Raw genomic sequence first — 14,192 nt, 5'->3', positions numbered from 1 at the left:
ACCATTGAAGAACAAGCGGTCGATCGAGATCTTCAATTTTTGTTGAACGTGTCCTGCGCATTTACTGATGCTCTATCGAGGGAGAAGTGCCTTAAAAGTTTCTGGGAATAGACAGAAAATCTCACAGGAATACGACTGGATTTATTGCTTGATAATGCCATAAATTTGAGACTTGATTTCCTCCAGTACATAAATCCATGCACGTCGGAGACGATTTGAAGTTAGTGATGAACATAGGTTCACCAACTATTGTGATGATTAGAAATTTTCAACTTCGTGAATCTGATTGGTGTTATGGTTAGCTTATCTGTACACATTATAAAATGGACAGGGCACCTAACCTGATTTTCATGTTTTCTAAACAATTTCTTATAGAAACAAAAAACTTATGAGCAAAATCAATGTCGTCCCTTCATTTCCATCAAATCTTGGGAACCACAAGGATATTCCTCCCCACCTCTCTCCTTCGTCCTTCCCCTCTCAACCACTTGGGTGCAGCTCAAAAAATAAATAAATAAATTATATATATATAATTAAGATAAAATAAAAAAAGGAAAATCATCATCTGTGTCATACACTTATTATGGTGATCATATTGAGAAACGAATCATGTTGAAGCAATTGGAGGTGAATGTCTTGTTCCCATGTACAATTCCAAGAAAATTTTTAGCATCATGTGGCTGGTAGCTATCATGCTAAATCTATGATCACATGGCAATTTACCTAGAGGATGTAATTAAGGTGTGCATTAAAAAAAAGAAATTAGATTATAAACGTTGACAGTGACAAGATTCGGAATAGTTGATTGGAAAGGCTTTTTCCTGGTTGCGTTTACATCCGTCCTTCCGCCCAATTATTATATTAGATGTTGGCGGTGGTGTACGATAACCATAATATTAGGTTGCGAGCCTTTGGCTCGCTTTCGCCCCTATTTGAGTTAGCTGCCTTGAATCTGTTAGGGACCACCGTTGGCCTTGAATATGTTAGGGGACCAAATTCTAAGTTCACGTTTTGGTTGATCAATAGGAAGAGGAGGGAAAAAAAAAGCTCTGAGAGTCACTTAACTCAGGGCTAACAAATGGTCACCTCTGAGATGATTCTCTTGGGAACTTACGAGCGTAAGACCTATAAGTTGTAATGGATCCTGATGACTAATAGTGACTAATGCACCATGTACAGTAAAAAAAAGAAAGGAAAAAAAAAAGATCGTAAACGATGAAGGTGACAAGGTCAGAGAGAGTCACTTAACTAGGGGCTAGAAAATGGTCACCTTTGAATTATTGGATGAGTCTCTTGGTAACTTACGAGCGTAAGACCTATAAGTTGTAATGGACCTCGATGACTAATGGTGTCTAATGCACCATGTACAGTGGTGGATAGCTTAGAGCAATTATGAAAACTTCCAAGTCTCCAGGGCAACTTGGGTTTCGAGTCAGGTTAGTCGCTTTAAATAAATATGCCAAAGTTTGAAACCAGATCTAAACTCACCATTCTTAAGACCCCGCATATGTGGAGTCCAGATCTTCTACCTATCAGAATGTAAGGTATATGTCTCTTTTACACTTCACCACACAATAAGAGTGAAATCTACATTTAAAGTGCAAACAAAATGAATCAGAGGTGAGACTCCTAGTGGGTCCTACTACTATTGCATGATGAAGTAATTGTAAGGGAAGCACAGACCTCTACCTTAATGTGTAAAGGATCCGGACTCACATACATGGGCCCAGCTGGGCCCAGCAGTGGACAAGGGTTCTCTGAGCAGCTAATGGAAAATTTCCCCTACTCCCTGCATAAACCCAGATAGACAAACCTACAGAGGTATCTCAAACCCATTCAGTAGAAGGGGAAAAGTCCAGCTCGGAAACAGGTCTAGCTAAAGCCAGAGGAATCCATGACAGTACACCAAACCCTTCTAGCAACATCACAATGAAGAAGCCCTTGACTGATCTTCCAACCACCCTCACAGATAAGTCTATTAACGTTGATTGACCCAGCTCCTGCTGAGGGTTACATTTACTTGCTCTGGGCAAATACACAATAGACAAATCAAACTGATTAATATTCCTTTTCAGAGATTAATTTCTTATCACCTATCAAGGAACAAAAGATGAAAGATGATGACCAATAAGAAGACCAATTATATCATAAAATTTACCCACTTTATACAAAATGGCCGTTCTTTTTTTTTTTTTTTTTTTTTTGGGGGGGGGGGGGTAACAATGGCCATTCTATTACAATGCAATAATGGAAGTTATTCAAATAGTAAATTTTATGGGTATCCACATATGCCCTTATCAACATAGGCAAAATTCCTCTTCATAAAAGGCTGGGATTATTGATGAAGTATAGAAGCACAACCAAAGAATGTCTCTAGCATGTCTGAACATGCGAAAATCCACATGGCTGTAGTCCCTATACAATGCAAAAATTGATAGTTTCAACAAAATGACTATCAGCTAATAATATCGACTGAGAAACAATTAAAAAATTAATACAAATCAACAGAAGTCAGGTCTTAGGAGTGGTTTCAAGTAGCCACTACAGACCAAGGAATATAAGGTTTTCTTCTTCAACAATAACTAGAGGAAAAAAAGGTTTCATTTTGCATCCACAAGTGCACAACATTTTTTTGCTTTCGAAATAATTGGGATCCTTGGTTCATAAATTCTTAGATAACATGGTTCATCAACTCTAGTTTCCCCAATAGGAAAAATCCAAACCTGATTCTATTATTCAAACACATCCAACTGATAAAAGAAATAACATAGAAGCCACAATATCGAGTGTCCTCAACGACTCAGATGCCCAGCCTACTTGACTTCGTGAATAAGTAGCCAGACTATATAGAGTGTGGCACATTTACATCCATATCGCTGATTACCGTAAACCAAAAAGAGAAGAAGAAGAATGGAGCATTTTAGGAGTGTCTAGAGTGTAATTGATTGAGTTAGATGCTCCAAAAAATTAATACGAAATTACAAGAAATTAACAAGATAGACTCTGGTTTTAATGGTGCCAGTCATCCCCAAAGGTGTCCCTCAACCTACGGCTGCCCAAGAAGACTCTCCAAAACATTCCATGACCTCTCCACTCTATTGTCCCTCTATTTATTACCCCAACTAACCCTAATTCTCTCTCTCTCTCCTCCACATGGCCTCATCCTAGGGTCCTAACAATCATCTCCAAACAAAAACTACAAGATCAGGTACCAAGATGTGGTTTCCGCTACCCTTTTCCATGTGAGTGTTTTGAAGCCTCATTGTACCGTCGCAATGGCCTCCCCCCCAACTTTTTCCTAGAGCTTGATCTTGTGTGGTCTCAGCTCACCTTGATCCCCTCCGCCTTGCAACCAGCTCCTTTGGCTCCCCTCAAAGAACTCCCTTTTCTCCACACCCTCCACTTGGAACCACATCGAAGCCCCCTCCCCCTTCCCCTTCTCCTTGGGCCAAAGTTGCTTGGTTTAGAGGAAATATTCCCCAGCAAGCCTTGACAGTCTGGAGAGCCCTCTCCCTTTGTCTCCACACCCAAGCCCTCCTCATCCATCGTTCCTTTCCTATCAGCCTGTCTTGTATCTTCTGTTCTGAGGATGAGACTATTCCCCACCTTTTCTTTGCCTGCCCTTTCACTCGCCCCATTTGAATCCTTGCCCTCTCCTCTATTTGGCCTAGATCTAGGCACCCTCAGCCCCTAGACATAGAGTGCCACTGGTTTGGCTCTACTCTTGGAGGGTCTTCGATTGGTGACACTATTGGGAAGCTGCTTCTTGGGGCTCGCATCTCGCACATTTGGATGGAGTGTAACTTCCGTAGATGGATCACAAAATCCCGATCTACGGACTAGATTGGAAAGCCATCTGTAATGATGTTACCTGGGGTCTTGATATCTCATTGTTAGTTTCTTCCAGGCCTTCTTAGCTTGGTTTCCCCCCCCCCCCCCTTCTTTCCTTTCCCCCGTGCTTTCTTCTTCCCTTTGGGGTGTTGATATTATATTCATATATTCATCCAGAAAATAAATATATAAAACTCTACCCCACTAATCCTTATTTCAGCTAAATGAGGTTGCCACATGACTACTGTTCTCCAGATTCACAAATACTAATTTCAGTATACATTTTAAAGGAATTGGCCAGGGTTTATAAAGCCAGCTACCTGCCTAGCACACCAAGTAATAAAATCCGGTTATAGCTAGAAATAGGTTTCAGTTCTGCTCGAAAGGGAGGATCTTTGGATACAAAACAGGAAAAGCTTGGTTGAAACCTAATGACTCTTCAACAAGAGAAGTAGATCTCTCAAATCTGGTTTAGTGTAGGAGATAGAAAGGATCCCCAACTTGTTGAATAAATCCAGCGGCTAGATATAGAGAATATTGTCAACCCGTTCCTAGTTTTAAGTGATAACAGATCTGAGTATTGTTTCTGAGTCATCAATTTTTCATTAAATGGAAAACAGATACACCAATATAATACGGATGCATAATGATACATTGGGGGAAAAAAATACAGATTCATAGTGTCTGATTTCATGATAGAACTCACATCATCATTAGGCTGTATTCAACTGCTTGTGAGTTGTGGCAACCAATCTTTAAAATAAGCCTGACAGTCCATCTCAGGATGAGAAAGAGCACCAAGAGGAGTTACAGTTATCTGGAAAGGAATGATGAGACCATGTCAATCATTTAGTTGCCCATTCCAAACCATATTCAAGTAACATAAGGTGAAAAGTTACACACATATCCTTCTCTAAGATATCTGAAGTCCATTTCCTCCTCTTCAATTTGTGGACCTAGCAGCTGCAGGAAAATGGAATGATCATATAGTTAATGCTGTTAAACTATGAAACAAAGGCATATTCAAGATACAGAATGCATACAAATTGATACATGTGGCAATTTTTTCTAACTTCTCTGTAATTAGTTGGCATGGGAACAATTCACTGTAGAACTCTTTTCTTGGGAAGGGAACATTCAGGAGCTATCTGCTCAAAAGTTACATGGTGGTGTTTTCACAACTTCACAACATTAGATTTGTAGTTGAGTATATAAAAATGGAAATTTAGGCAAATTTTAGGTTGTGTTCTCATTTAGGTGCCTTTTTTTCTTTTATTTTTAACTCAATGACTTCTAAGATAAACATGTCTTAGTGACTTACTGGTAAAGTGCACATGCACTCAGACAAAGAAAGAATTTACTGGTTTATAAAATCAGATAAGACTCATTCAGGAAATTTCTTGACAGAGCTACACAAAAACACACACACACACACACACACACACACACACACATATATATAGATAGATAGATAGATAGATAGATAGATAGATAGATAGATAGATAGGAGAGATAGATAGATAGAGAGAGAGAGAGAGAGAGAGACCACTATCTGTAGATAAAATGACCAGGCAGTTGATTAATGCAGGAGATATATAAGGCTTAGTTAAGAAAAAAAAGCAAAATAGACATACAACAGTAACTGCAAATATATTCGAACCAACACATCGAAACTAGAAATAAATTAAAAATAAAAAAATAAAAGCACTTTCATTGGTCCAAGCACCATTTCAAGCTTGAGCCCAACACTCACGAAGTGCAGCATGCAAGCAAAGAGTCCAGTGGATTAACAGATATACAAGTTTTATCCATCTTACTGTTTCTTTCTTTTCTTTTATCTGTTATTTTGGTCCCTTTCAAGAGTGTCCAGTTTCCACTAGAACTTCTCTCAAATAGAGCTTAAAGCCTTTACCTATGGAGAAACAAGCCTGACCTCACCAATGTTATTAATGTCACATGTTGGGTTGGGGAATGCTAGATCTCCTTCTAGAGCCTATTGACACAAATAGAGTCTATGTCACATGTGTTCGGCTACAGTATCAAGCGTGGATGTGTATTCAAGAGTCAGATCCACCTCTTCCTAAAAATATAGGATAAGGGAATGTATGCTGAAAGTTGCGAAGGACTTGGTTCAAATATGTTGAAAACCTGGATTAATACACTAAATAGATTCTTAATATTCTTATTTTTCACAGAAATCCAAGCACCTGACTTTTGTGTGCATGTTGGATGCATCCCATATCCACGCCCATGTCCTTTCAGTCAACTGGGGTACTCCAGGTCTACTTGAGCATTAAGGTACAATAGTGAAGCAATAAAGTGCATAGAAGCCCTTGCAGAATTAAACAAATTTATGTTGCATAAGTCATTTGTTTTCAATATATCTTGTCAAAATGTTTCAACCTTGAGAAGATTATTCAACGGATTATCAATGTCACCAAACATACCCGCACACAAAGAGGAAAAGAGAAAGAAATGGATCATTATTTATCATCCTCTCACATATTGTCACGAAACAAAGAAACATAAAGAGACCAACCTGCCTCAGAACCTTTTAGTTAGCATACATCACTGTTAACACTTTTAACAAATGATATCCTCTAGTAGAATTAAACCATTTTCTACACTAGAATCTAGAAAGGAGATAATCACATGCCTGGATGAATACAGCTGCTAAATGGTTGCTACACCTATTTGAGCAGTCACATACTTAAATGAAAGTGTTTAAAATTTGGTCAAACTGTAGAGAAGAGGAGGATCCAACAAATAAGAAAAAATTAAGTGATTATGGAAGAAAAAAGATAGGATTGGATTGCTCAGATACCAGATTAAAATCTTAGCACAGAAATTAAAGCGAAGAATACACTAAAAACGGTAAAGGGAAAATAGAGAGGTGGCGGAAGTAAATTGCAGAATATAGATAACAAGAAAGGTAGTGAACCACCAGTAAGTTGCACATCTTGATCCTTTTTAATAAATATTCTGGAATAAATACACCTTTATGGGTAAGTTTGTAGAATATCCACCATTTCTTGTTCAATGACTTGAAATACTTTCAAGATAAGGACAAAGCACTGACTTCATCCAACTGGTGAGGAGAGGGTTGGGAATGGTCAGAGCATGTCTGGAATGAAACTTCAAGGCAGGCAAAAAGTTTCACAAGGTCTGCTTGGATTATACCAGGTAGTTTTTTCCTTCCTCTGACTGGCATATGAAACATCCCCAACTGCCCTGAATAAATTTTCACCTGTAGACCCTTGTTAATATCTTTGATGTGTTTCCAAAACTAAGTACATGGGCAATGCTTTCACCTACCAGTAGAAGAGAGGAGCAAGGGCAGCTGAGGATGCTTCTATCTGAATTGGATGTTCTCTAGGTGGGGTTTGAAAGTTTGCAGGTCAGTCTACAATTGGGTTAGGCCCCACATCGGGACTCCATCTAATGGCCCATCTCAAATCGGTAGGTGTCCGCAATAGGTGATTTTTTTTTTTTTTTGGATGAATGCGTATATAGGTGATGACATGACATGATTTGTTGGTGTATGGGTTAGTCTTACCCATACATTCCAAAACTGAATCTTTTTCTTCTAAGAAAATCTCTCTTATGACAAATTTATTGCACAATTTTGTTTTGTGGCATGATATTCTTACTGTTATGGGAATCAATAGCTGTATCTTATGCGCTAAGTCCTCCAAGCCTCTCTTGCTATTAAGTTTGGTCACCCAACAGGCAGGGAATGAGCATTGGGGCTTTGTAAAGAAGATACTTTAGCAGCAAGTTAAAGGATTTTGAAATCAAATATAAAAAAAACCAAACCTGCACGCTACAAACATAAATGAAAAGTTATTTTCCCATTCCAAATCTAGATATTTTAAATCTCAATGATGAGATGCCCATCAAATGGGCATTGGCTGTTGGAAGACTTGGTAGCCCCTTGTATTCATAATAAATCAACTGGTACATGCAAAAAATGGGCCAATTCAGCAGGTTTCCATCTGAGTTTGCACCCCACGATAAGTAAAAATTTAAAAACCTTGAAATCTAAATTACGCAGGCATGAGCTTTGGTCAGTGCATTGGCTGTCAAAATGATTCCCACTTTACTTTTGCATAACAAAGAATGACGGAGCAAAAATGGGGGAAGATAACATAGAATCTCCTAGAAAAATAAACAGCAAACAGTAAGTATAGCATTTCCTCAACACATCATTACCATCCATACCTACTTAGATTATGAAATTCTAATTAGTCACTAGAATAAATGAATATAACAGTACAGCACGGAGGAAAATCACAGACACATAATATTAAATAAAATAACTAGGAAACAGTACATAAGAGAAATGTATGTAAGCTATGCATATGCTGGGACATTATCCTTGAAAGAGAATACAACTGAATAAACAAGAAGCACTGAACAGAAGGGGCCTCACTTCTTTCTTGAATAAAAGGTGTTCTGATGATGATGAGGATGCAAGCATCTTGGCACCTGCTGGTTTTTCAGTCTCCATGGTCAGTGTTGGTACTATCTTTCCTCCTTGTGTCTCCAAAATAACCTGTTTCCATCCAATTTTGATGCAACTCTGCCCCTGTTTAGTCACCCTATACCCCTATCGAAGGCACAAGAAAAGAGCAGGGAGACCACATCAACATTGCAATCACCATGTGTTTTGACATTATAAGGAAGATGGGAGGAAACATAAAAAATGAAGAAAAGACAAACAGATGATAGTGTGAATTAAATTTTCTCTACACAAAACAAACTGCAGTATAAACTGGTATTGATAACACAACCGGATAAGGGACCATGATAATCCTATATCGATACAAGCAACTCCAGATATAAGAAACTACATCATTTGTGCCCCCATGTAAAAATGTTTCTTAATTAGATAAGGACTAATCATATTAGAGCTGGTTTGGGAGTAGCTCCAGTAAATGATAAGCTATGAGGAAATTGTTTGAGGTGGCATGCACGGCCACATTCAATAGAGGCCTGTAAATGCCCCTGTGCAAAGAAGTTATTTAATCTAGATTGAAGGAATTAGAAGAATTAGGGGCAGACCTAAGATAATCTTAAGGGAAGTGGTGAAAAAGGATATGCATAGCTTAGACATTGTAACTAGTATGGCCTCAAATAGAGCTTATTAGAAGGGAACAATTCATTTAGCCGACCCCATTTAGTTGGGACAAGGCTTCTTGTTGATTTTGTTGTAGAAACCTCCCCAGCTAATTTGTCTGCTAACTAGTTTTCCGACCACATAACCAGCTTTTCAATTTGTCACAACACACCTCAAGCATTTTAGATCCATTTTGGACCGTTCTCTTTATTATCAGTTTCCTTGTAAGTTCATCTTTTCATTTCAGGATTAATTTAGGTATTGTCATCTTCAAGTCTGAGTTCAAGTCTCTCAAACAGTTTTCTATATAACTTTGAATGGGACAACAACCCTACCATGAATTTGGTAATGAGAAACACGTTTGCATCTCTCCAGTCTGTAATGTCACTAAGACTGAAAGAAACCTCAGAAACAAGTGAGAGAGACACAGAGAGAGAGAGAGAGAGAGAGAAATTTTAGCAGATGGTGCCATTACCCCTATTCATATGAAGCAGTATAAAATAGAGGCAGGATTGGTGCCTTTTTTCATTGTCATTCTGTCTGTGAGTGTTGGGGGGGGGGGGGGGGGGGCGCTCATCTAACTTATTCTTAGTGGGAAATTATACGACTACAGGAGAGTTGGAGCATAAGTACACTTGATCTGTTTACTGTAAGTCCTAGGGCTGTGGTCAAAAGGCTTTCTATCTTGGGAGATAACTCAAGAAGAAGACTAAACTTGAATTATAACTTGGTATCAGTTCTAATACCAAACTTTAATCGATCCTTACTAAGGAATTGTTGAACCTTCTATTGATTCTCAGATTTGGAGATTCCTGTCTCGAGTAGGATGTTTCAGGTTCTAGAAATCTGACTGTTAAAATCCACCCAGTATTTTAATTATCTTCCTATCAGAATAGAGAAAACTGAACAGCCATGCAGCCAGCTCAGAGCCCTTGATCAGTCGCTATTGCAAACATCCTGAAACCTGATTCATTACACTGAAAGTCTGGTTCCTCTGGATTATATACCCTATATAGAGGTGATTGATTTTTACATATCTCCATCAAGGTTTCCCATAAAATTGAGAGGAACCAAGATGTACAGAACAAGAAAACTCAAGAAACATCAAAGAATATCTAAAATCCCTATGGTAGAGTACCTCCTCAGACTTCTCTTCCTGCTATAAAGTTTTTTAGAATATAAGGTGTGCTAAATAATGCTAGTTGGGAACACAGGTGACTGAAGGATTTTGCAAGGACACTGACTGATTGTCAGGTCAAGATAGTTGTCAAGGCATCACCTAGTTGTCACCTAGGCATCCAGGCATTTAGACCCATGCACTTTGACCCTCTGCCTTAAAAACTATGCAGGTCATTCATTTCTAAATCAAAGATGAGAAATCTACATACCAGGAATTTGAACTTTGGAGTTTGGAGTAGTGCAACAACAGATGCATATTTGGTTGCCACTAGTATCTATTTGATTAAAGCAAGGATTAAGAATCCAGATGGGATCAGGCTGCACATATACTCATCTGGATGAGCCAATATTGCCCAGTCTTTCATTGATACTGTGAGTTATTGCCTAGTTTTAGATGGATCAGAGTTTCCAATACAACATATCCAATCCTGATTCTCAAAATGCAGGAACAATAGGTCTGAGAGGGAGCAAAAGCAAACTAATGGGGGAAGGAAAGAAGAGAAAAAACCCACATACAGCAAAAATATGGGTGAAACATTAGATCAACAAATAAACAAAAGCATTAGTAATTTGTTTAACGGAATGTAAGAGTAACAATTGAGAGGGTTTGGTCAAGTGCAATAAAAGCAAGAAAATGAATCAATGAGGACTGATCCTATGAGGAAAAGTAATCTATGATCACTTGATTTCTTTCTTCATTCAATAATTCAATGGGATTAATATGGTTCATCACCCACTTCTTTTTGTTAAATGTCAAAATGTGCAAGTTGAAGATTCTTAAAGGTGAGTGGCAAGAGGGAAAAAGGCTTGATTAAGGATTTTGATCTCTCTCTCTCTCTCTCTCTCCTTTTTTTTTTTACTCTTCATCTTCTTCAAACATAATCCAACTATATTAATATCACCCAATTTTGGAATTTTGGCAGACAAACAGAAAGCAATGTGGTTGGGCCTATGAGTTTTATTTTCTTTCAGAAGTTGTCATAACATACTGTTAGATCAATTCTGAAAAAAAATCTCTCTCTAATATTGATTCTGCAAATCATTGGTGCTTTGCTTGGCATGGGAGTTGGTAAACCATTTTTTAAATCAGACCATTGTGGAGTGAAGGAGACAGGTATCTTGAAATTTGAAGTAACTGAACAAATAACAGTCTCCCAATAAGTTACCACCCATTGTTGACAATTTGATACTACACAGTCTGCTGTGCTGAATTAATGAGTGTTAATTTATTAATCCCATTATCATTGCTTTAAGTAGCTATTGAATGAAGAGGGTTATTTATAAATCATTCTGTGCCCTTGATCTGATCTTTTCCTGTATCTCTGCATAGCCTTGTGTAAGTAAATGTGACAACTACGAGTATATTGTTTCTCGAACTTTAATAGAAATGTCAGAGGGCCATAGAATCAGCTATATGACATGTGAAGAGTCCCAATGAAATTGATTTGCCAAGTAGTTGGACTTCAAGCTGAGTTAAAAGGCCAGAAGAACCTTCCACATAATCACAATTAATCTTTTTAGTCTTTCCTAGAAAGGTATACCACTTTGCATATGGAGTTGTTAATGATGATACATTCCTCCCTATGCCCTGACGGAATAAGAAGGCTTGTCACAGACCTACTAATATCTTTTGTTGTATTTTCTCGCTTGTTGTAATCTTCTTGCTAATAAGTTTCTTTATCAATAAAAATAGATAAACAAATAACACAACTTCTAGTCATCTCAGATCTTGTAGTCAAAAAGAATGTTAGAAAGTATCAAAACCAATCATTCAGTTAGATTTATGAAAGATAACATATTAGCAGAGCTGGTAACATGGCATCCAGAAAAATTATGATTGTGTGGGATCATTAGATTCTCCAGCCATTAATCTAACTCTAAAGATCACCTTATGACTTGCAATGCTTGTTGGCAAATCCACATTCAGAAAGCATCTTTGAGGATAAGTTTTATTTTTCAGCTCAGTCAGTATGGCGTTTATGATGGGCAAGCAAGCCTCAGCACCTAGTTTGAAATCATCGATACTGCTTTTACCTCTAATCCTGCAAATTCATTTTCCATTTTAATCACAAAGAGGAATAAACGTCAACTGAAATTGTGTTAATTTTAAAATGTTGTACACAAGAAAAAAAGTTAACCATGGTGAACATTTGCATACAGTATATTTTTATAGTTCCCTTTTGCTTCTAAGCCACGTGAAATGATAGCTAAAATGTTTTTATGGTGTTAATATCACCTAACAGTTCCAAATGGCTATACAATGGTTCCTTTAATTTCATATCAAGTGAAAAAAGAAATAGCAAGGAATGACTTGGAGTAAGTCATCTTATGCAGAAGCTTTTTTGAGGGGTAGATAACAAGAACAATTTATTCTCCTATTAGCCCATTTAAGTACATGATTCATATGCTCAACTAAGCCCTAAATGTCAATATACCAACGCAATCTAACAATTCAGTACACTTACAAGATTAAGTCATACTGGTTATTCACATAAACTACCATATTTATTAACTAAACTTTCAACGCCTAACTATTGGTTACCAAAATAAAAAGCCTTAACTATACGAACTGCTATAATTTGTGACCTCCCTTGCTGTGCTTTCTGGGATTGTATAAATGTACAAATCGGTTTGAACCTCATCGGTACAGTGCATTTTTTTCTGATCAAGACAAACTATATTCCATTGAAACCAACAAAAATTCCCCAATTTCCTGTTATCTTGATTGTCATAGCAGATATCCAAGTAAAGATGCTGGAGTTCATGTATAAGGGAGTTAGGGTGCTGCTCCATTGCACTTTAGCTCTAAATAATACTTATTTCTTGTAGCAAGTCAAGTAAAGATAATTTAAATGGAGAAAACAACCAAGGAAAATTAATCATTTCTACTTCATACAATTTCAACTGTGATCTGCATGATGGCAAATAAAGTTGGCATACCAATCAAAAGATACAGACATAGAAGGCACTCCATAAATGAAGGCCTCTCGAGCAGCAGCCACTGTCCCTGAATAGACACTGCAAGCCAGAAACAAGAGAAACCCATTAAACAAAATCCTAAGCAGAAACAATGGGTATTTGTTGTTTTGATAATGAGTATGACATACAGTGGTGATAATGGTACCAACAAAAATAACAGATGAAGACAGATATGATGCCAATTCATATGGCATGTATTGTGATGGACGAACATTATGATTCAACAGTACAGGAAGTCTGAATAAGGATGATGATGTCATGCTGATGGAAGTGGTGGTGGTGGTGGTGATGGTAGTAAACTGACATAAGAAAAAAAATTAGTTGGCAACTATAGCACGATGGATTGCCACTCTGTTATATTTGAGCCAAATAAGACAAAGGTGGGATGGACTTTCCAGGGTCCAGGGTCCCTTCTCTATTACTCAGACCAATTAGTTCATTTTCTGAGTTTCAGCAACCCCTTTTCAACTTCAGCCCAGCAAAAGTAAGCAAATTCTAGAAGACCACTTCCTTTGCACTATATGTTTCTAATTCAGCCAAACAATATTTTGGTGCTAAAAGCAGAAGTCACGTAAACACAAAGGAGACAAAATACAGGGCATGTTGCCAACATGTGATGTCCGCAGTTGCTTCCCTTGTTGATGCCACTGATAACCTGTGAGCGAGTACAATGGAAAATTTAAGTAAATAACCAAATCAATACATGTCACAGTTTTATAAAGTTATAAAAAAATTTCCTTATGCATGCTCTTAAAAATATAGAAATAATGAAGGGAATATAACCCAAGCATATAAGACCTACTTAATATTAATCTGAAACACAGATGTGCTTGAATTGAGACTGCATGAGACAAGCTTCTAGAATTAAAGCCAAAACCTATTAAAGAGTCTAGAGAGCTACCAGATCAGGAACGGCAGGAAAGAGGGCTTTGGAGATTCCTAAAGAAGCACAATCTGCTGGTGTTCCTGCAGTTCATGTCATAATAATTAGACAAGAAACGTCAAACAGCAATAATAGGACCCACATTATATGAATAACCACCAAAATTGGTGATCCAAATCCAAATCCATCATCAACAGGCAA

General features: G+C 37.7%; 1 protein-coding gene across 1 annotated transcript in view; it reads right to left on the bottom strand.

The window, feature by feature from the left end:
- Positions 1-2,179: 2,179 nt before the first annotated feature.
- The window catches only part of LOC149003447 (uncharacterized), a 29,193-nt gene continuing 17,180 nt past the window's right edge, over positions 2,180-14,192 (bottom strand). The window contains exons 3-10 of the mRNA XM_089136222.1: positions 14,010-14,074; positions 13,720-13,763; positions 13,070-13,147; positions 12,018-12,171; positions 8,264-8,440; positions 4,735-4,794; positions 4,538-4,648; positions 2,180-2,415 (exon numbers count right to left, since the gene is read on the bottom strand). Of these exons, the coding sequence (XP_088992348.1) occupies positions 4,556-4,648; positions 4,735-4,794; positions 8,264-8,440; positions 12,018-12,171; positions 13,070-13,147; positions 13,720-13,763; positions 14,010-14,074 (671 nt within the window). The 3' untranslated portion in view covers positions 2,180-2,415; positions 4,538-4,555. The remainder of the gene's footprint in view (positions 2,416-4,537; positions 4,649-4,734; positions 4,795-8,263; positions 8,441-12,017; positions 12,172-13,069; positions 13,148-13,719; positions 13,764-14,009; positions 14,075-14,192) is intronic.

Source organism: Hakea prostrata, chromosome 10 (assembly GCF_041222555.1).
Source record: "Hakea prostrata isolate BN-2017 chromosome 10, UWA_Hpros_2, whole genome shotgun sequence".
NCBI classification, from domain to species: Eukaryota; Viridiplantae; Streptophyta; class Magnoliopsida; order Proteales; family Proteaceae; genus Hakea; species Hakea prostrata.
Note: the sequence above shows the minus strand (reverse complement) of the source record. Positions and strands in the feature narration are given on the sequence as shown.